At 35.4% G+C, this 25,196-nt stretch overlaps 1 protein-coding gene across 6 annotated transcripts in view; it reads right to left on the bottom strand.

Moving 5' to 3' along the window:
- Positions 1–25,196, bottom strand: part of LOC149577994 (uncharacterized) — a 167,376-nt gene that overhangs the window by 63,008 nt on the left and 79,172 nt on the right. For all 6 annotated transcript variants that reach the window (XM_089827108.1, XM_089827127.1, XM_089827136.1 and 3 more), the window contains exons 8-9: positions 16,811–16,862; positions 14,170–14,460 (exon numbers count right to left, since the gene is read on the bottom strand). In XM_089827108.1, the coding sequence (XP_089683234.1) occupies positions 14,170–14,460; positions 16,811–16,862 (343 nt within the window). The remainder of the gene's footprint in view (positions 1–14,169; positions 14,461–16,810; positions 16,863–25,196) is intronic.

The raw sequence follows: 25,196 nt of genomic DNA, 5'->3' as shown, positions 1-25,196 counted from the left end.
CCCACCGGTACGGTACCTGCTGAAGTCACCGAGAACAAAACAGTGTACGATCTCCTAGGAAGCCTTATGTGGTTACTGGCTATGTCACAAGGTTCGCCGAAATTCTAGCTTGAAGTTTGAAATTCGATGAACATCTTGAGGTGGTAGAAAATTCGTCAAAAATATGTATCAAATTCGCATGACAGTCGGGTACTTTTTTTATGAAGTATTTTCTAAAGCATTTCCTTAGGTTTTTTAATCTGCTGGTTCAATAGAGGGTTAGCCTACGAATTAAAAAAGCCTGAATCCATAGCTTGTTCAGCCGCTAAAACTAGCAGCTAGTGCAAAAATAAAAATTGTAGTGATTGTTCTTTTTTCAGTATGTTTTTCCTTTTGCATCATGAAAGGAGCTAGTTCAATAGATGAACATCACATTCATCAACCCGTCCGCAGCTTTTCTCACAAAATCAAGTGTCGCTTCATCCATAGCGTCGATTTTTTCAAGTCTTCTTTAAGAGATTTAATCACAGCCTATAAAAACTTAGTAATTTTAAGTTTTACGATAGTGAATTAAAAATCAAATATTATTAATTTTTAGTTTTACGATAGCGAATTAAGAGTAAATAAAATTTAAAAATATAAATATTTGATTTTTTTTTAACTTATAATAGTTATGAATATTTTTAACTTTATTACAATTCATTTAAATTAAATAAATTATTTATAAAGTATTACGAGTTATAAATTGTGTTTCTTTATATAGAATGATTTCCTATATTTTATAAATGTTAATCTATTTTATTTTGATATTTTTATAGATATATTTTTTATATTTTTTAAATATTAAATTTATATAAGGCGAATTTAATGTTAAACTTTTTTTGAATTTTTTGCCCTTGTCAAACTTCATCCAAATTTTATAGTTGACTAACTCGAACTCGAACCTTGTGACTTAGGTTACTGGCATGCACACTAGTGTAAGTCAAAAGACAACAAGAACAAATGAAAAGAGAACAGCGTAGACAACAAAGTCTACAATGGTGCAAAGAGAGGAACCAAAGGGAGGACGAACCCCGAGACACTAGTAGATGTCATACCCCTAGTAATTCCAAAAACTAATGCCCCTCCTCCAAAACAAAGATAGAAGGCGTACAAAGGAGGAAGCACGAACAACGAAGAAGTAGAAATTGCCCTGCAGAGATCAATCTGAATCCAAGAGCAAATAGGAAGATGACAACAATTGCAAACAAACCCCTTTAGCCAAGCCACCCAACGTCGGAACATCCAAGCATCTACCCATCTAAAGAGGGAGGATGGTATACGAGAATTACACTTCCAAAGCATCTCATGGAGGTAAGAGGGAGAAAACGAGGAGAGCAAACCCCCACTGTTAGAACCATCTATGTACTCAACGGAGATGAAGAAAGATAACTTGAAGGGGACGTGATGAATCTCTTTGAGAACACCTTACGAAGAATAGGGAACCTTGTTATATCAGAAACAAGGGTAGGGAGACATGAATCGTATGTGTCAAGTATGACTACTGATAACAACAGATATTTTATGAAACTCACAACTAATTATGAGACCCCTAAATTAACCATATATGATATTGGAATCGGATATTGAATTGTTGGATAATTATGATGACTACCAATAAACATAGAAACCCCAATTCTGATTATTGTTTAGGGTGGCCAGCGTAATCAGCAATAATGCATGCATTGGCACCTACAAACTCTCATAAATTGCCCATATAAGGTTTTAAAATGATTCAAGAATATCCTAAAATCAAATGTGTGTGTGTGTGTGTGTACATGTGTGCAAATGTGTGTGCATGCATATCTTCACACCTGTAAATATAAAAAGAGAAACAAAATAAAAAAACATTTAAGATGTCTAGGGACAGGAGACTTCCAGAAGTCCCCATGCTGATCAAGGAACCTTGAGCGCCCCGACGACTCCTGGTCATCTCCACCATATCCAGACATCTCAGTAGTAGTGGCAGGACACCTGGGGGATGCCATGTCTTTGTCCTTGAGTCTCAAAGATGTCTTTGTCTCGGAAATGATGTTTCACTGGTTTTCCATTTATATCATCCAAATTCAACACTTAAGGTCATTTCTACAAGGGTTTGAGGTTGGGAGGTGCATATCATATTTCGTGGGCACCTAGTCATTGAAAGCATTTTGGGCCAAATATGACGCAACCAAATAGCCCAAAGAATCAAAGATCAAATGTCTTTCCATCAAAATTATAAAACTTTACCTAGAGCAATCAAAAAAGAAAATCTCCCTCTCTCAGATATATTGTACAGCCATACAAAACCAAAGAATAATTTGCAAAATGTTGATCTGCAAAATCTTCCAAAACAAATACAAACATACCCTACCTACATAAGGTACCACCCCAAACCAACCACTAGCATCCCTTCACCGGTAAACACAAACCACCAAAGGTCAAGGTCGTATAAGCTCTTTTTTATAACAATTGTTAAGTGTGGAAAACTTTTCAGAGCTTTCAGTGAGGCAGTTGGTTGTTTATTTTAGTGTTTTGATATTCAAAAAAATGCAAATTCTCACAAGTGATGCTAAGTGATTCTCATTTTGAGAACTTTTGAAGCTTCATCCTATTAAACTGGAAAAAGTAATAACCTAGTAAATTATCATTAGGTCCCCACACACTAGCATGCTTAAGCTTACTTACGTCATGTGTTTTTTTTGTCTCATGACAAAGCATAAAGAATCATGTCACGATCTAATTCAATCCTATCATAGGGTTATTATTTTATAGGGTGTGTTTCATTGTATACTGTGATGGAGCCTAAAATTCGAGTCTCTATTTTTTATCTTGAAGAAACGATGATTTCGAAGGACTCTTCCATATTGAACAATCTCTATTATATTGTATATTGCTGCCACCAGGGAAAAAGGAACGTGAGTCTTCATTGGACAGAATGAACGTAGAGTTTGGACAGAATGAAATCTTCCCAAGATAGAGGGAGTGTGCAAATGTGAAGGCCCGATATGTTTATGATATGCAAGAATGATTAAGATTGAAGTACGTATGATGCAGAGCTAAAGATAAAACACGAGATTGATGCTTGCATTGTCTATTTTGTGCCCGGGGCAAAGTATATATCCCACGAGCCGAATAAGTCAGAAATAATACAGAGGGTGTAAAAGTGATACTACAGGCACCGGCATAAGGTTACACACAGAGAAAGGAGATGCTCAAGATTGAAGAGAGCCATGTTCTACCTGATCAGCAATAACATGTATACAAATTTTGGAGCCGACTGTTATTTGCTTGACTTGGAAGAGAAAGACTTGGATGTTGAAATCTTGTGGCAAGGGGAACTCGGAGATTCACCGCCGTCTAAAATAGGAGGCAGCTATACCGATGGCGAAATTGCTATTGATGTTAGAGGAAATAATTAATCATACGGAAATGAATATCTACTAATGATTTGTGATCCTCTGCAGGTCTCAAGATGCACACAAAAGAGAAACAAATGCACACTAAGAAAAAACAGGAACCATCGCAGCATCAACAACCGTGATAAAGGGATAACCATCAGTACAAGTAGCAGGAACCGAGGAGAATCCACAGACGATATACATATGCATGGAATTCGGGCATAAAGCAAACTTGAGGAGAGGATTTACATGAAGACAAGTCGATGCTGGAAAAAGACATCACCTGTTTGAAGTGTAGTAGTATTGGTATCAGTTTTCATGTCCGCTAAGCATAAGGAAGGATAAATACGAAATATGGTTATACACATGCAATATCTCCTCCAAGCGCATTCGGGTTGACCTCGGATGCCACAACTATTGGTTGTCTTCCAAAAAACGCAAATTCTATCATCACAGTTGTTACAATACCTGCCATGTGTGCTCGTCTGGAACAGAAAGAAGAAAATGACCAAGTCTGAGTGCATAATTATTTATGTCTCACAGGATACCCTTAGTTATTTATGTGATTCACACCCGATAGGTAGTTTATATTTTAAAGCAAATGTTCAAAGGAGATATTGATTAGTTATTATTTATGAAGAGGTGCGATGTTATAATAGACAACCGGCACCCTTCTAAAGTTTATAAATATTGGATGTAAAGTCACACAAGACAACAATTTTTTGAAGATAGCACATGCTATTAAAATTTCCTTCCATACTTTGAGCACACATTTTTTGATCTCTTCAATAAGAAAGGGTTGAAATATTGGGCAAAGCAGGATAAAGGCTGAGAAATATTTAACTTAATTTTTAAGATTGTCTGTGGTTGGTTCTTATTGGATAGAGCTCCAACAAGTTCTGAGAGTCTTCAATACGAATTATTGCTGCATCAAATCAGTAAGAAATTTATTTTATTTTAGAGTTGGAGAGTATATGGCTTGTCCTTTATGATTTTGATGATTGTATGTTTATAATTTGATATTTCGATTAGTGCATTGAATTGTTTCAGCTATTCAGATTTGATCAATACAAATATTGTAGGATATATAATCTTTCCTCTATTTGTAGCTGTTTTATCCAGATTAAGGTTAAATTATTACAGACTGATCTGAATATGCAAAAGTGAATCAATTCATGGCATTGCAATAATCAAGTTATTAATATATATAGTATCATTAATATCATTAAGTTGTATGTAAAGAATATACGATTGACTCTATTACCCATTAAGATTTGGCACTGATCATTAATCCGTTCATACACTGGCAATCTTTTAACTATTTTATTTTTAAGGAAATTAGATCATATTCATAGCAGTGATTTGTTTTAAATCTTTTTCTTTTCAGTAATATATAACATCTTAAAAAAAAGTAATTGCATTTTGAAGATAAATAATCCAGAATGCTTCCTTGATGCTTGCCAATTGAGGAGTTTATTTGATTGCTGTAATCCGCTATAAATCATCTTGGAATTGAGTTTTGCCATCCAAGATTTAGGTGAACAGGCCTTGGTCCAGCGGAACCAAAAGCGCAGAGGATTGGAGTCAATCCTGTCAAGTTGGCCAAAATCAGTTAGATACCCAGCATCGAGCAGGCAAGGCTCATAGGTTTCTAACCGATGATTTTGATAACCAACATACTGTAACCATATTTTTTGCATCTAATGAAATCTCAATCTTTCATTATAAAGTGTTTTAATTGGAAGGGATCCTTGGAGTCTTGTGAGAGCTCAATCATTAATTTCAACATGTTCATGCTCATAAGTAACAAATTTTTGTTCATTTTCTTCTGAAAAAACAATTTTTGGGTATTTCTTATTAGTGTGTTTGATTCAACCCATTCTCTAAAATAACATACTTTAAGTTATATGGTCTGATTTGACATTTTCAATTTAAAACAAATTCGTATATTTGTAGAGAGATTATTAATTGAGTGATTAAGAAAGTTATTCTTGTGGTTATGTTTGCTTTCGAGTATTTAGGTTGCATTGTGTTCTTCAAAATTTGCCATGGGGAATCTAAAAGTTCCTCACCTAACTCCTAACAACTATTTAACATGGAAACAATTGAAATGGAATCACTTTATGAGTCAAGGTCATACTATGTATATGTTTGAAACTAAACCAAAGCAAACAATTGCTATGGAAGAGGATATGGCTAAATGAACCTTACAAAGCTCTTGACTATTTTACATACATTTGTTTCATTTGATCTCCAATTTCATGTACAAAAGTGTAAAATGCCAAAGGAGGCTCGGAAAAAATTAGCTAGTTTGCATAGATAAATTGATGAGATAAGGGTTATCAAATTGATAATTAATTGACGAACATCGATCCAAATAGTTATATCGAAGATAATGTTGCTAAGGTCAATGGTCTAAGAACACGACTCAAGAAATGTGGTATTGATAAAAAACTAAGTTACCAAATTCCCCCCTTAGCATGCAAATTCGACATTCAATTCGTAGCTAACTCAAAGTCGGTTCCGATTCTTGTCGAATTCGTCATTTGTCTAATGAATTCCCTAGGGATTCTCTTTTTTGGACCTTGGACGAATTTGGGCGAATGTCGAGCGAATTTTGTAGTTGACTAAAGAACCCGAGAGGAATTTGGAGCAAATTTGGGCGTGCAACCATAAAAGTTTGACTTTTTAATGTTTATATTGTTTTGAAAAGGCATTTTTTTTGTTTAAATATAATCTGATTTATTATCCAACTGACCCAACCCAAAAACACACCCACACTTCATATAGTGGTGTATGAACTTATTTGTTGCAGCAAAATTTTACATATATATTGAAATAAAAAATAAATAAATATAACTCTTGTAGGGACGAACCTGAACCCAGCCCCAAAAAATTTTGATTGAATTTCGAACCCGAATGTTCAACCCACATTCGAACCAGAATCCGAACCGGCAACTTAGATAAAAAAGTAACAAATGATTCTTAATTCTTATCCACACATGGTATAGAACACACACTTTCTCTTTCTGGGTTTCACAATCCTCAACTTCCTATGAAAAGTGACCATACAATATCTTATATTCCAAAATTCCAATTCAAGAACATGGGAAGTTAATCTAATTGGGTATCATTAAGTCTTCTAGGTCATAGGCATTGATAGCTAATTAATCGAGATATCTTGAAAAGAAACAAAAGAAGGGAAAAAACCAACCACAAAAAGATACGGCATGATCAAATTTTGAACCTTTAAAAGTGGAATCGTCTAATGAGAAGCCCAGATGCGTATATTACAAAATCCATTGACACTAAGAGTACATTGTAGATGATATTTATATCCTCCTTGATGTTAGCTCCTATAAAATTTCATAAACTTTTTTGGATTTCATGAACGCACATTCAAACCCTCTTGTTCTAAGGAGACATCATTATCTTTAGATTTTCTCTGTGCATTCCTTTACGTTTTGGATTTTTAAGTTGTTTGATTCGGCTTGAGATCAACATGGTTACCCTTGAGTAAAGCTGAAAGACTTCTTTTATTTTGTGTTTTTTAACCTCACGTTCATGTGAGGAATATAATTATTTTCTAAATATATCTTTGGTTTTTTTTTCCCCCTAAGGGAAGGAGCATTTTTTGGTGTTCTTCAATCTTCATCATTATCTTTTCCGTAATATCCAGATTATATATTGATGGGACACTACATGGTCTCTCTTCTTCTTTCTTATGCGGAAAATGCTTCATCATATGGAGGTTTATTCTTCTCATATTTTGGAGAGCATTTTGTGTCATCTTTCTTCTGGGTAATTTTTTTCCTATGTTACCCCAAGTTTTCGGGACGAGGGGACAGGGAAACAAGTTTCCAGCACAATTTTTTTGTTTGCCAGAAGAGGGGACGGCAAGGGACGACTTTATATATATATATATATATATATATGAATTTTCAAATATATTCATCAATTCTACATTCATCACAGCAACATAGTTTAAAAGAATCAATTCCATTCATCTAATAATGATTCATCAATAATCATAGAGCATAGCAATCAACATCTAATCGAATCATCATAGAAAATTTTAAATAGCATCAGTTTCAATCATCATTTAAGGACTTAAAATACCATCAGTACACAATGAAATGAATCAAATAAGAGAATGAAAAACATCAACTCTCAATAAAATGGAAACGTTGAATAGATAAAGACTCAAACTTTAACGTTTTAAACTTTTAAAGTATCAACTATAGTGTATCAATGATCATATTGATATATAATCATTTCATCAATGTATCAACTATCAATGATCATATAATATTATAATGTCAAGACAAAACACTCCAAAGTCTGAAACGTCAAAGTCAAAATGAAATAAAAAGATACTAAGGCAGCTACCCCTAATCATCCATATCAAAGTCACTATCACTGTCATCCGAGCCTCAAAATGAAAACAAAGATACTATGACAGCTGCCCCTAATCATTCATTTTATAATATATTTTATAAAAAAATTGACTTCCACAAGTCTGGGCCTGCAGATGACTGGAAAATATTTTTTTAATGGTTTTTTTGAGTTTAATAAATTTTAATCGGAAACCTTTTATGCAGTCCCCGAGACGTTAGGAAACGGAAAAACAGTCGCCAAAACGAACGTGGTTTGAAAACTCATTAACCGTTTCGGAAGTTTCAAGGATGTGTTTCTTATTTTCTTCTCTAGGTGGGGACATCTGGGAAACGTCCCCTGCCGTCCCCCGTCCCTAAAACCGTCCCCGTTTCTGAAACTTCGAGTTTAGGGGTGGAAATGCATCCTCGGGTAACATAGTTCTTTTCCTATATTAATTTTTCTCCTTTTCTCTATTTGCAGCAGAATTTTTTTCTACATGAATATTTCATCAAGCCTTGTAGCTAAAACCCATTTATCAATATGTTCTCATTCTCCTTAAGTTGCTATACAAGAATGTTGATGTGAAAGCGCTATATTATTTAACTAATTCTTCAACTAGGTCCTATTCACGCCTTATTACTTAGCTTACTTGGAAAATTACATTTTGTCAAGTCATTAAGACTAAGATGTGTCATTGTCTTATGCCTATAATTACACATGTCCCCGTTGTAATCTCAATCCATTCTCGTACATTTGCATATATCAATAGAATTATTCTCTCATTTTAGGCCGCTCTTTGTACTTTCACAAAAGCACCTCAATCTTACTAAACAATCTCCATAGCCAAATGTTACAATGATTAAGGGGTTGCCCTTTAGATATACAATTCTGATCACTAATAAGACTAACCACATAAAAAAAACTTGGATTACTGTGATGACCCATCTAATTAATAAAATTTGATATTTGATCATAATAGTTGGAATATAAATAAATAAACACTTCATCAACACATTCTATGATAAAATTTGTAAGGAATGATATTCATAACTCACCAATTATATAATAGATTGAGATAGCTCCAATTATAATACTATGAATTTAAATAATTGATTGAAACATATTTGTTATCACTAATGACATATATGTGAGTAATAAAACAAATGATATTAGTAATCAGATTACTATATTTAAATTAATAATAATAGTTAAATAAAATTTGATGCACATAACATAAGCAGTTAATATCTAAATATAAAATTAAAATCTAAATGTTAAACAATGATAGTCAAAGGTCGCGACCCTTCTAGTAATAATTGGGCAATATATAAGTGCATATCACATCACTGAAAAAAGAAGGCGGGAGATATAAGGTAGAAATATGGGACAACTCAGATGACATGGGGAATGAGAGGGTACAATCATATAATAAGAAAGACCAAATATGAAAGATGAGTTGGCATTGGAATAAGCTCTAAAATCAGCAATACTCCTTCAAATATTAACGATATCATTATGTGATTAAAGGCCAGCAAATTACAATACCAAAACAATGAATAAAAAGTTTAAACGCAGAAATAAGCAACTATTGGGAAAGCAGCCCAAAAATTAAGGAAATCAGGCAAGGAAGGAGGAAACATATTAAAGGGCCATACCTTACAATGTTCAACTCCCTAAAATATGAAATGGAGACAATATCAAATATAAAATGGAGACAATATCAAATATATATTGAACGGGAATATAATCATTGAAAGTGAAGATATTGAAAAGAGGGTATACTTATTATATATTAATGGAAATGTAATGATATGAAACCATTACATTATATACCATTTGTCACTCTCAAATATATGAAATCGGCCCACAAGCACATAAACCATTACATTATATACCATTTGTCACTCTCAAATATATGAAATCGGCCCACAAGCACATACTTAAAAATTAGAATATAGGCAATTCTTTATAAATATATACTTAAATGAATAATTAATCAGAAGGATCTTATAATATTGTTTCCAATAATGCTTAAAGTTAAAACATACTTATAATTGGATTAATATTGATATTTGAGATACTTCTCATATTGTTACAAATTTATTATATACATTCAGATATACATTTTAATTAGATATTTATTCTATATGATATTAAATTATCTAGTATTATAATGGAGAATTATTATTATTGAAAACAGAATTACTTCCTTTATGATCAGAAGGCAACAATGTTTGACAAGAAATGCATGAATATATTTTTTATACTTAAATGCAAGGTATGTGTATAAATATTAAAATATGTTGTATTAGGGACAACGATTATTTGTTAAGATCGAGAGTGTCCTTCTAGGAAGAGAATGATCTAGTTAGCTTAAGATCAAGAGAGCCCCATTAGGAAGAAAGTGATCATAACACCGTTATATGGCCAGAATATTTCGTTGCAATTAACATATGCATATGTGATAAGGGCCCTAGCTAGAGTATATCTATTCTAGGAAGGACCCTAAAGGGAGCACTTCATAGAAGACGAAGAAGTAACCGAGGACCTATGAATCCTCAAGAGGGTTATCGATCCCAATACAAAGATGTCTTCAAGGTTGGGGTTAGGATAGAGGGTAGATTAGTGAAGTATAATTTGTTATTATATGGTATTTTTGTCCTAGCTGGTAGGACATTACAGTGGTATTAGAGCATGATCTTGCCATCCTATAAGGAAAATACAATTATAAACATTTCAAACTATTGAATATAGGAAACAAAGAAGCCTAGAAAATGATCAAGAAAATGATGAATATAAGTTTATTAGTACAGGTGATTTATTGTCAAGATGGGAGAGGCAGATTAAATCCACTCGAGATAGGTAGATTCCAAGATGGGTAAGGACATGGGTTCAAATACCTTGAGGAAAGATTCCAAGGTGGGTGAGAACATGGTTTCAAATGCCTTGAGGAAAGAGTCCAAGATGGGTAAGAACATGATTCCAAAAGTTGTAAGGAAAGAGTCCAAGATGGGTATGAACATGCAGTTCTAATGCCTTGAGGGAGCCTACTCATAGATGAGTGTCTAGCACCTTGCAACATCGAAATTTTCATCCTCTAAAGGAGGTCATGTAAAAGCAAAACGGATTGAGATAAATATGCCAACTATAATGTTCAATTTCATTTTGAATGCATACTAATGATCCTCCAAGGAAAGCATTAAATGAATCATCAACTACAAGATATTGAAACTAGTAAGATCAATCATACCATATCTATCAACTATAAAACCATCAACCAAATTATTTTTAGAATCATAAAATCCATACATCTACCTATAAATTGTCCTTGTACATCATCAAAAATGAAATCAATCATACACCAAATTGAAGTTAAAACCACTCATAACATATAATCGATTGTATCTAACAAATCAAATCAAATCATAATTGCTTGAGGACAAGCAATTTTGAGGAGGGTAGGATTGTGATGACCAGTCTAATTGATAAAATTTTATATTAGATCATAATAGTTGGAATATAAATAAATAAACACTTCATCAACATATTGTATAATAAAATTTGTAAGGATATTCATAACTAACCAATTATGTAATAGATTGAGTTAGCTCCAATTATAATAAGAATTTAAATAATTGATTCAAACATATTGGTTATTACTAATGACATATATGTGAGTAACATAATTTAAAAAAATATTAGTAAGTAGATTACTAAATTTAAATTTAATTATAACAATTAAATAATATTTTATGCATATAACAAAAGCGGTTAATATCTAAACATAAAACTAATATCTATATGTTAAACAATGATAGTCAAAGGTCATGACCCTTCCAGTAATAATTGGGCAATATATAAGCGTATGTCACATCATTGAATAAAGGAGGAGGGAGATATAAGACATAAATATGGGACAATTCAGATGACATGTGGAATGTGAGGGTACAATCATATAATAAGAAAGACCAAATATGAAAGTTGAGTAGGCATTGGAATAAGTTATAAAATCTGCATTACACCTTCAAATATTAACAATATCATTATTTGATTAAAGGCCAGCAAATTACAGTACCAAAACAATGAATAAAGAGTTTAAACAGAGAAATAAGGAGTTATTGGGAAAACAGCCCAAATATTAAGGAAATCAGGCAAGGAAGGACGAAACGTATTAAAGGGCCATACCTTATAATTTTCAACTCTCTAAAATATGAAATGGAGACAGTATCAAATATATATTGAAGGGGAATATAATTGTAGAAAGTGAAGATATTGAAAAGAGGGTATACTTATTATATATTGATGGAAATTTAATGATATGAAACCATTACATTATATACTGTTTGTCATAGTTTAAAATTTTGGTATCGGCAATATCTCGGCCAGCCCAAACTTTTTTAAAATCTCGGAATCGGCAAAAACTCGGCAATAAATCAACACTTCTCTCGAACATTTGAAAATATACAATTTCTTAAAATATTCAAAAAAATGCATACATACACACCAAATTTGTAGAACATATAATGATTTTGAGATATTCACTGTTTATTAATCAAAGTTTGCATTCTTGTATAACATATCCTATATCAAATAACTTTCACATGCTTCATACAATTAGACCAGAACAAATGGGATTTGTAAGAGTTGTTTGCATTCTTGATTAAAATATCCTATATCAAATTAGCTTAAAGTCAAAGTAGGAAATCTATCTGGTTGGCCATGCTCCACATGGCCAAAAGGGAAAGCTAAGTATAAATTGTAATCCAAAGCACCCAAAGCCAAAGGATGAAATGAAGAACACAATGATAAAATTGTTTTAAAGCAATGAGCTGAAATGGTTTCTGTTGTGTCTTGAGCTTAGAAAATAATGACAAAAATGCAGAGTTCATTACCTGTTCAGAATCAACTGCACCAGCAAAAAACAATGAGGCAACCACGGACAAGCAAAATTGCAAGGGGGGAAAACGGCAGCAAATAAGCTTTCGTCAAGAGCAGCAAATAAGTTTTTGTTCACAGTGTAAAAGTAGAAAAAACCTTTAAAAAAATTGATCGTCACTGACGTGGTTTGTTGGCCAGAATTTTGGCAGAGAAACCACGAGTTTTCAACTTTTTTCCCAATAATTTTGGCCCGCGAAATAGGAAATATCGCTGCCAGTTTTTTGCCTGGTAATATCGGGTGGCAAGTTGACTCCCAATATCTCGTAGTATTTTCATTTTTCATGCGATATTTTAAACTATGCTATTTGTCACCCTCAAATATATGAAGTCGGCCAATGAGCACATACTTATAAATAAGAATATTGGTAATTCTTTATAAATATATACTTAAATGAATAATTAATCAGAAGGATCTTATAATCTTATTTCAAATAATGCTTAAATTTCAAACATACTTATATTTGGATTAATGTTGATATTTGAGATACTTTTCATATTGTTACAAATTTATTGTATACATTCAAATATACATTTTAATTAGATATTTATTCTATATTATATTGAATGATCTAACATTATAATGGAGAATTATTATTATTATTGAAAACAGAATTACTTCCAATATTACTTTCTTTATGATCAGAAGGCAACAATGTTTTACAAGAAAGGCATGAATAATTATTTTTTACTTAAATGCAAGGTAAATGTATAAATATGTTGTATTAGGGAAAATGATTATTTGTTAAGATCAACAGTCCTTCTGGGAAGAGAGTGATCTTATTAGCTTAAGATCAAGAGAGTCCCATTAGGAAGAGAGTGATCTTAACATCGTTATAAGGCCAGAATATTCCGTTGCAATTAACATATGCATATGTGACAAGGGCCCTAGATAGAGTATATCAATTCTAGGAAGGGCCTTAAAGGGAGCAGTTATAGAAGACAGAGAAGTAACTGAGGACCTATGAATCCGCAAGAGGGATATCAGTCCCGATATGAAGACGTCTTTAAGGTTGGGGTTAGGATAGAGGGTAGATTAGTGATATATAATTTGTTATTATATAAATTCTAACGGTGGTTTTGAAGCCATTTTTGTCCTAGCCGGCGGGGACATTCAATTACCTTTTGAACATATATCAATGATTAGTCCAACAAAGCCCAATCTGAAGGGATGTGTCCATTTGGCCATTTTATGCATTAGCCTATCATCTCTTACCCCGTGGGCAAGTGTATTTATGCTTTCTTTTATTTTCAAAGTGCAGAGAAATAAGGGAAAAATATGAACAAAATATGGTCCAACTGGAAGCACAATTGTATTTAAATTGTTTTCAGCTCACCTCATTATTTTCCAAAGGAAAGCAGAAGTAATGTTCTTAAACAAAATTGCAAAACAAAGTGACCATTTGAAAACAAAAAGGTAAATACAAAATTCAACTAAGGGGAAAAATGTATGATATACCTGCACAAGGAAAAGTAGTATCTCACAGAGTATGTTCAAGAGCCACATCTCAAACTCCCTAACTGCCTGAGGAGTTCCACTCTCTAGGTTGTAGCTCTTTGATTTCTCCTTTGCTGTCCCAAAAAATTGATTTCCCTCAGAAAACCGAGTAGACTGAGAAGATGGTTCTTCAACAATGGTAGGGTGATCTTCTCCACGCATAGGTTTCAATAATTGTGCATGAATACCAAGATTCAAAACCAAGTCAAATGCTCGGGTTCTGACAGATGGTTGGAGGGAACTCAGCATACCCTGAAAATCATTCTCCAATTTAAACATACAAAGAATTCCAAATAGTTGCATTTCTACCAATGATCGATCAACAAAATATATGATGCTCCAAAATACAGAAGGCATTACAACACCTATTCTGTGATCATTAATAAAATATAGATACACTTATCAGCATGCTTTCAATTAGAAAACTAGAGTTTGAAAGGTAAGGAAAATGCATTTCAAATGATATCACTTGTGAAGATATAACATAATGGCTTAATAAACTTTCCTTTTAAATGAAACTGCAGAAATGACATATCATTGCACCATAAATGGTAATCATAGAGCTCTACTGAAGTTTAAAAACCTAAATACAAGAAGAAGATTAAAAAATCATAAGATGTTTCATGAAGTTTGCATGTTTCACAAACTCTTGAGGATATAAGACTAAAACTTAAGGTTTATAGACTCCGATATATTTTCCATGAATCAAACAAACATGTACAAGAACATGCCACTTTTAAATATTTGCAGAAAACCACTTCCAGGAAGGACACTAATTCCTGCCAATGATGACTAAAAACCTCAAAAATACTGTAAAATTGTCAACAGAGGAAGGAGGGTCACAGAAATGATGAAATCAGTTAAGTGTATGTCATCATGATCACTGCTTAGTAACAAATCTCTATTTAATATGTGTAATCCAAGAAGATATGAGGTTTTCACATCTGGAAGAGGGATATATTTGTTTGCACAAATGGATCACACTGCCTGGTAATAAATTACAGAGTGTGATCCAAAACATTGACATTAACAAACCTTACAATGTAATTTCCAGAATAATATGCTCACTCAACCTGTAATCCTAATTATTCCTTGGATATGATTTTTACAATCTAAAACAGGAAGCCAGAAAAAAAGGAAAGTGCCACAGGAAGGCAGAGAATATCAAAGACAAAAAAGTAATTAGTTTGAGTCTTTATTCACATCATAACCATCAACAGTGTCTAAAAAACAACTAAATAAAGATTTGGTTGATGATCTTCAAGCTCAATGCATTTAGTTACCTAACTAGAGGAGCACTCTTAATATTTAAGCCAAGAGCATTGGACTCATAATTTTCAAGCAGAATCAAAAATCTGGGAAAAGCATATGGTCTACAACAATAATTTCTAGTTTTGTGATACTGAGATAAAGCTGACCAAACATAGACCACGGTAACTAAATTTTCATGGAATCTACTAATTACTGGAAACTCAATGGAAAGAAAATCTGATGTCTAAATGTATCAAACCTTAAGCATAGAGAATGCAAGTCAGCTAGAAACAATACATGTCTTCTTACACAATCATTGAGAAAACTACAAGACTCTCCTGCAAAAATATCTAGCAGAAGGGATTGTCTTGGTCAATGGATGCAATAAAGGCAGTAAAAAAGAAGGTACTTTCAAGCCAAAGTAAGTAATAGGAATACCAATACATTCCAACATAGCCTTGTTTAGTGATGTTGAATCATAAATTGACACTTTCCAAGAGTATCCAAGTGTCTACAGAATACTTAATGAAGTGTATTTTAGAGTTAAATCTCTCTACTTTTGTTTCTCTCTCCCCCGTAGATTGCCTTTCCAAGAGTATCCAAATGTCTACAGAATACTTAATGAAGTGTATTTTAGAGTTAAATCTCTCTACTTTTGTTTCTCTCTCCCCCGTAGATTGACTTCTATTTCTAATGGTCACTCTTCTTCTATGTTTCCATATTCTCTCTTTGTTCAATATGAATACTTTTTCTTTCTTTCTTCAAAATATTCCTATTTCCCTCTCTTTGTTCGTTATAGAAACATTCTCATGTATACTTGTATATATAGATCATTTCTGAGCTTTGTTTAATAACACATTCATCATTTTACCATTATATGGTATCACAACTATTTTTTTCAAAAAATGATAATTTCACTATTGAAAGTTTCTGATTTGTTTTTCGAAATTGGTTTTGAAAATCTTTAATTTCCTCCTGAATCCATAAACCACCTGGTTCTGATGCTTAAATGTGAACCATTTTGGATGATTTTAGCATTCAGATGCAATAAAATGTACCAGATTAGTAGAAAAAGTAAAAGCTTAGTTCACACAGGCTGTGTCAATTATATATCAGCAAATTACCATCAATTTTGAACACATTGATACATGGATGTGGGAAAGAAGCAACTTTGTATAGATTCTGATAAAGCATGTGAATTCTATTGAAGAAAAGCACAACATTCCTCTATAAACAAAAACATTAGCAATAAAAATGCAACAAAAAACCATAACAGCGATGGAATCCTTGCTAATTCATACAGATGCAAATAAAGTCATTTTAAGCCAGTCTACAGAAAAGTAGAACGTACCTCTAGCATACAAAGAAGAAGTGGAGCACCAGCCTGGGAGTCTGCCATGTACCTACAAAGCAATTCAATGTTCAAATATACTTTTGGAATACATAGCCATTCAGATGAAGAGAGAAAAAGTCAAACCTGAGATCTTGCAATAAAAGTACATTTTGGTAGAGAGAAAAAGAAATATTGAAGGCTAAGGTAAAATGAGAAAACACGACTAACTGTCTACTAAATTTTAAATGTATCTGAATCAGAGAACTTCTTGTGAAGGTTACAACCTACTATTAAGAAAAACAATAACTGTGCTATTTCATATAATATGTGTGAGAGTTGGAAGTGAGTGCATCTTCCACATAAAACCAACCAAAAGGAACAAGGATAAACCTCACATACACACTCTGATCATAAGAAAACCTAAAACATAGCAATCTAAATGCTAGAACAAAATCTATTAAGTCACTTCATGTGACTTTTCAGTCCACTCTTTCAAAGTCATTTAGAACACAACAAACAATTTCTCGACAGTTTACACCGATTATAAGGAAGAATTGAAAGGTGAAATGATTACACTTGGGTTTATATCATGAAGATCTAATCATCACAAGTTGATTTTTGATATGCTAGCTAGAAAGACCAAATCACGAGTAGATTGAATGTTTTTTAAGCTTAAAGCTTTGGGCATATAAAGAACGCCCATTTCCTTACCTCAAGGACAAAGTATTAACCAATGTAACATCGGTGTTGGCGTACGTTGAGACGAGTTTCCAGGACTGGTGGACAAAGGGCCTCAATTTTGAGAGGGGGGGAGGAGGGGTGGCAACGGTGTTGTATAATATACATATAGAACTTCAAATGTTAGTTATGAAATGAAGTTTCAGTATAACATACCAAATTGAAATACTTGAACATAGCGAAATTGCAACCCGAACTAGGACCATTGTACATTTAACATAATAACATAGAACATACTCAATAGTAACATAACATTCAAAAATCCAAATTCAAGTACCCACTAGTGTGGGGGTACTCGGTTACTCTAAGTATCCAGTGCAGGGATGTCCTAGAGACGAGTACTTTGAGATTGGAGGGGATGGGGCAAGTCCCAAGGTTTCACCAGTATTAGCAAGATGAGAAAATGATGTTATATAAGAGGATCTCAGCATAAAATTAAAAAAAAATATAAACTATGTGTCAGTAGCAATGCCATCCATAAAGATGACAAAAAAGCACAAAGAAAGGGAGTAGTTGATTTGAATCATTACATCAAAAATCTCTTGGAGAAAAAACTCAGCAGACCAAAAGAAAGAGATTATTTCCAAAACAAGAGGGAAAATCAGATTTTCAAAGAACGTGGAAAAATGTTTCAGAAAAAACAGAGGAAAACCTTCTTTTTTTAACGAAAAGGCATTTTAATAGCAGAAAGATGCAGAGATAATATAAAATGAGAACATGGATCTAGGGTGGAAGGCCCTAGCGTGGTGAAGTGATGTAGGAGCATCCTAGGGAAGTCAGCAATCCTGTATGCAAGAGCATTGAGCTCGGATTTGTGGAGTTATGGTTCGTGCGGTTGGGGATGTGTTCAAGACATATTGGGCAACCTTGTCCTAATTGCATATAGAGTTTTTAGTTATCATCTTGCAGTTAGAACTGTTTTGGTGACTGCTGATCCCATGTTCCTGATTTATTGGCAAACTTTGGAGATTGTATTCATGAGTTTTGATCCAAGGGAGTTGGTGTGTGCGCTCGTGGATTTGGATCATTGGATAGCATGTGGACCTATGCCTAAGGGTGCATCCTAAGTATTTAGTTATTTCATGTATTTAATGACTGTTGCCAAGCCGACTTGTGGCTTGGGGGTATATTTAATGTGGGTGTATTTAATTAATGTAACTTGCTAGGCTGACTGGTGGCTTGGTTTAGTATAAGTAAAGGGTCTTGTGATGTCTTGAGTGATCATTCAGCATTGATTCATGATTCATTCAGAATGGAGTAGCTGAGAGGAGTGAAGTTGAGCAGAGCTAGTATCTAAGTGTGGGCTTGGGAAACAACAAGATTGCTTGGTGGCTTGCGAGCACAAGTTCAGATTCTTCTTGGAGTTTTCTACTAGATTGTGGATCTGAGCTAGCTAGGGTTTGGATCTTGCGAGATCTTGCAAATTGTCATTGTTATTGCGTTTGTATTTGGCCGTAACCCGGAAGGCCTTACAATCGGGCATGTTGGATGTAAATCTTATGATTCTATTATGAGCATTGGCATTGTTGTGAATCTAAATCTTCGTCTTATAGTTTATATTGTGTTTTGTGGTTAGTTGTTAGGGGCTGGGACATCTCCTTTGGAGACTCTCCTACCTTGTACTGTGTCATGAAGAGGCAATGCCCTCAACAAGGTCAAGGGGTAGTAACTTAGAAACTGCACAAACCTTCATGGGACATGCTATTTTTCATAGATTTATCACTTTGAACTATAGCTCCAAGACTCCTCCGATTAATTCTTTGTGTTTCCCACCATTTTAGTGCCTACCATTTCTCTTGTGCAAACAATTAATAGTTCTTCCATTTTAAGCTTAAAAAGCTAAAACTTTGAGTTGGTGACCTACAAACATGCTAGAAGGTTATTGTCTTGCAACTGCAGCCAATTGATCTCTATACAACAATTGTTACTTTCTATTGAGCTTCAAAAGCTTCAAATTTGTAGCAATGAACTTTGTATTTCCCATCTTTTTAGTAGTGCCTACCATTTCTCTTGTGCAAAAAGTCGCTGGATCACCTACACAAAGCTACCACTCAACCAAAGACATCAAGATAGTTTCTCCCTATTGAGCTCCAAAAGCTTAAACTTTGAGCTAATGATCCATAAGCATGGTCGAGGGTTTATGTCTTGCAACTACAGCTGACTGATCTCTATCGGACAATAGTTCCTCCTTGTTCAGCTTCAAAAGTTTAGAGTTTATGAAAATGAACTTTTTATTTCCAGTATTCATAGTGCCTACCATTTCTCCTGCACAAATAATCCTTGGATCACCTGCAATAAGATCCTACTCAAACAAAGAATATCACAATAGTTCCTATCTCTTGAGCTTGAAAAGTGCACACTTCATCTAATTCTCTACAGACATGCAAGAGGGTTTTTGTCTCGACACTGCAGTCAATCTCTATCCAATAATAAATAAACTTCAAGATATGCAAATCTTTATCTTATCATCGACCCCTAGATGAAAACATTTTCATTCTGAGCTACAGCCTTTCAAGCTTTCGTCTGTCAGGCACCCATTAGGGTTTTCGTCATGCCTCCTGTGCAAACAATCCTTGGATCACTGATAATAAGCTCCCACTCAAAAATAGGTCACTCAATGTAATGTTCCCATTTTAGCAGTTGACCAAGTGTGTGTGCGTTAGCCTTGTTCTACATGGTCCCGACGGCTAACGAAGGGTTTAATGGGATCTTGGAGTGTTTTGGCCTAGTCATTCCAATTTGGGCCAAAACGAAGTTGATTTACTCAGTTTCAGGCATACTTACTATTTTTAGTAAGTCGGCAGGACACAGTGCAAAGTCAATTTTGGTGATTGGATTCGATACTCCTCGGTGAGAGCTTTCCGATGAGCTATCACTCGCATTATTCAGAGTCCGATTGCTAATACATTTTAATGCCTGAAGTTTTATTAAAGTAACGTCTAATTTAATTGTAAAATATTAAAGTGTTACTTTAATATTTATTTTATGGTGATGTGTACCCAAGGGAGACATAAGGGGTATTTTAATATATGTTTTATATTACACATCTTTTATCCCACATTGCCCATATGAGTTGAGCGGACCCTTGGGAATAGAATAAAAGGAAGCATTTGTGGCTTCATTAGGCAGGTTGAATATGAGAAGAAATTGGTGTGTGAGTTGCAGCTCTGTTCTTGGCATTTGAGGACATCTATCCTCTCTTGTAACATTCTAGACGTCATTCCCTTGGGGTTTGGCCTTTGGAATTCTTTGTTATTGGCTTCATTATCAGGCAGTTTAGTTGCATTTCCGGCTACAGGAAGATTTGATATTTTGCTCATATCTTCTTCACTACTTGTCCGACGCTTATGCCGCTTGGAGGGAATGGTATTATGAAGGTAGTGGACTGATTGGAGGACAAAGTATTGTAGCAGCAAGTTCGTAAGCATGGGCTGGAGTATTATGTCAATACTGCTGAAGTAATTAGTGAGTTGATAAATCTGCCATGTATTTGGTTTTATGAATTCTGAAAATAACATTTTATTAGCAGCAATTCATTTCCACTTTGCATATCATTGTAGTTTCTTTCTTGTTTATGTTGTATGATACCAATTCCATGCACGAAACACAACAAATAATAAACGTTTGATTTTCGGAGTTATAAGGGGTTTAAAACATTAAATGGAGAAATAAGAAGTTGAATGCAAACTGTTTGACATAATTCCTTTCAGCAATTTGGTTTAGCTTTTTGGGACATCCAGGGGTGTCCATTACAGTGGTATCAGAGCTTGCTTACAAAGTGTTTCACGAAGTTATAACGAGTAGGTGCCCATTACAGTGGTATCAGAGCTATAAGTCCTGCCATCCTGTGGAGGTCTTATAGGGAATTTGGAACAGCCGGATAGAGGGAAAAAGTGTTTGACGAAATGTCAAAACACTAAAATCAGAAATTAAAAAAAAACACAGGCTAAGCATTTATCTTTGAGCATGCGACAGGGGTCTTATAATTTTTGTGATACCAGAGCAAGACAAAATAGGATTTCAGACTTGCAAAGCAAACAGTCTAGTACATCCGTGCAGGTGGACATTGAACCCACCCATACAGACACAGAGGAGATATTCTTTGATCAGGACAATAATATGGGTGATCGAGATGACAGGAATACAGGATTAGGCAGAGGCAGAAATGCCGGTCCAGATCAGGGGGAGGTACTGTTCCAACAGTTACTGGATACATTAGAGCAAGGGCAGCGTATGCAGCAAGAGCAGAATAGGCGAATGGACATGATGTTGCAGCTCATGGCTAGACAGATGGGTGTCAATATTAATCCAGGTGATGCCAACAACAGAAACAATAACAACGAGGGAAACATTAACAACGGGGGAAACAATAACCATGGAGGCCAAGGCAACAACAATGGTCCTGAGAATAACATTAATGGTAATAATGGGCACGGCAACAATGGGAATGAGGTTGATAACTTTAGACACGTTGCACGCCCAGCACGGACTACAAGCTTGAGACCTCTTCTACCCACTTTCCCACCCAGAGATCCGGTTCAACCAGTAAACGAACCGCAGATTACCGAGTTACAGGATCAGTTCAGGAGGGACTGGGAGGCTAGTGGACCAGAGTTTCAGGTAGATATTTCTCTTAGAGATTATATGGACTTGAGGATGAGACACATGCCTAAAACAAGAGGGAGGAATCAAAACTTTGAGCTGAGGAAGAAAGTTGGAAAAATTTCTTTACCTTATTATGATGCTTCAGGGAAGATGACTGCACGAGCTTGGGTGCAGAAGGTAGATACATACTTGCAGCTAAATCCTATGCCTGAGGAGGAGGCTATCAAGTATGCGGCTATGCACTTGGATGGCGTTGCACATGAATGGTGGCATCATGGCATGGTGACTTTGGGGCATAATTAGATTACATCCTATGAGGAATTCACCGAAACATTGATTGGGAGATTTGACACTAAGGATCCCGAGTTACATTTCAAGGAGCTAGCACAGTTAAAACAGTCAAGTTCTGTGGATGCTTACATTGCCGAGTTTCAGCGCTTGTCTGTACTTGTTACTGATATCTCTCCTAGGAGATTGGTGGTGTTATTTTGTGATGGTCTTGCTGATCCATTACGAGGTTGGGTGAAGGGACATGATCCACTCACGTTAGCTGAAGCAACTAAAAAGGCACGAGATTTAGCCCCTTCGGTATACAAAGGAAAAAACCATTCAACAGATTCTTCCTACCGCAAGGACAAAGACAAAAAATCGTTTCAGAAAGAGTATAGCAAACCCAAAGAAGGATCAAAAGGACTAGACAATGAAACCTTGAATGAACTTCGAAAGAAGAAGCTGTGCTTCCATTGTAGAGAGCCTTGGGACTTATCTCATAAATGTTCTCTCAAGGCTAAGGCAAATCAAATGGAGTATTTTTCAGCAGAAGAGTCAGAGTCAGAAGGGGAGGATCAGCACTCCGATTCAGATGAGGGTAACACTATAGAGGAGAGCAACATTCCTAAGGATGATAGATCGTTGGCACGCTTGACAGGGGCCCAAAAGGCAATCACATTTAAGGTCAGGGGTACTATCCAGGGGCAGAAAGTGATATCTCTTATTGACACTGGGGCTACACATAACTTCATAGATGCACAGTTGGTAGCCAGGAGAGGGTTACAGACAGAGGAGCATGATGGGTTTAGAGTCATGGTGGCTAACGGTGATAAGTTATTATGCACTCGGTAGATATCTAATCTTCGCATCAGGTTTGGAGATGGCTACGAGTTGGAGGATGAGTTCTATGTTGTGGACATGGGAGATTATGATGTCATCCTCGGCATGACATGGATGGCTTCACTAGTTGAGTTCACACTCAATCTAGCGAAATTGGAGATGAGATTCCAGCATGAGGGCAGAACTGTGGTACTTAGAGGGCTTTGAGATGGAGGTTGCAGAGTAGTGTCCTTGAGGAGAATGCAGAGACTTTTTCGTCATGATGACATAGAGTGGGCGGCAGAGTGCCACATTATGCCAACTTCACTAGAGCCACAAGAAAAGAGTCATCCACTAGATGTCCAGAAGATACTTGATAGACACGCTAAAGTATTTAGCGATATTCCTCATGGGGTTCCTCCTGACAGAGGGATGGAACATGTTATTGAGCTCGAGGAGGGAGCCAAACCAGTTATGATTACTCCCTATCGTCATCCTAAGAAACACAAAGATGAGATAGAGAAGGCGATTAAGGATTTGTTGGAGATGGGGCATATCAGGCCCAGTAAGAGCCCCTTTGCTTCAGCAGTAGTATTGGTAAAGAAAAAGGATGGGACGATGCGCATGTGCATCGATTACAGTGCACTGAATAAGAAAACAATTAAAAACAGGTATCCCATTGCTAGGATTGATGAGCTGATTGATGAGTTGCATGGGGCATGCTTCTTCACCAAAATTGATTTGCGATCCGGATACCATCAGATCAAGATGAGAGCAAAGGACATTGAGAAAACAGCCTTCCGATGTCACTATGGCCACTTTGAGTTCATGGTTATGCCATTTGGTCTAACCAATGCACCCGCTACATTTCAGAGTTGTATGAACCAGGTATTCAGGAAGCAGCTGAGGAGATTTGTCTTGATCTTCTTTGATGACATCTTGGTCTTCAGTAAGACCTGGGAGGAGCACTTACATCATCTGGAGGAGGTGTTATCTATTCTGGAGAGAGAGTCATTGTATGCCAAGGAATCTAAATGTGACTTTGGCATGACTGAGCTCCTTTACCTTGGGCATATCATTAGTGCAGATGGCGTTCGGGTTGATCCCAAAAAGATTAGAGCTATTGTAGAGAGGCCTACTCCCACAAACCTTACACAGCTTAAGGGATTCTTTGGTTTATGTGGTTTTTATAGGAGGTTTGTTAAGGGATTCTCACAGATTGCTACACCCTTGACAGATCTTACCAGGAAAGGAGCCTTCGTGTGGACAGGGGCAGCACAGAGGTGTTTTGAGCATTTCAAGCAGGTAATGTCTTCATATCCAGTTCTAGCTCTACCGGATTTCACGAAGCCTTTTGAGCTTCATTGTGATGCATCAGGTGATGGGATTGGAGCAGTATTGATGCAGGAGAAGCATCCCATTGCATTCGAGAGTAGGAAGCTCCGAGGAGTTGAGAAAAGTTATTCTGTCTATGACCAGGAGATGTTGGCCATAATGCATGCATTGGCCAAATTTCGATCATATTTGGTAGGTGGACGTTTTGTGATCAAGACTGATCACAACAGTATTAAATACTTCATGAGCCAGCGTGATCTTAATGACCGCCAACAAAAATGGGTGACTAAATTGCAAGCTTATGACTTTGACATAGAGTTTGTCAAAGTTAAGAAAAATGTGGTGGCTGATGCCTTATCTCGGAGACCTCACTTATGTGCTCTGGCAGAGATTTCAGAAGATTGGAGAGATCGGATTATAGCAGAGTATGTCGGAGATGCTTGGGCTTCTAGATTGATTTCAAGTACCATACAGGATGATCGCTATGAGGTGATAGATGGATTGATCAGAGTTCAAGACAGGGTTTATTTGATTCCATCATCACATTTGAGAGAGGAGATACTGAAGGCATTTCATGATGCACCCACAGCTGGACATCCGGGGGTCTTCAAGACCTACAGGCAGATCCGAGAGCGGT

Source organism: Cupressus sempervirens, chromosome 1 (genome assembly GCF_028749045.1).
Source record: "Cupressus sempervirens isolate cs-2001-9-10 chromosome 1, ASM2874904v1, whole genome shotgun sequence".
NCBI lineage: Eukaryota > Viridiplantae > Streptophyta > Pinopsida > Cupressales > Cupressaceae > Cupressus > Cupressus sempervirens.
Note: the sequence above shows the minus strand (reverse complement) of the source record. Positions and strands in the feature narration are given on the sequence as shown.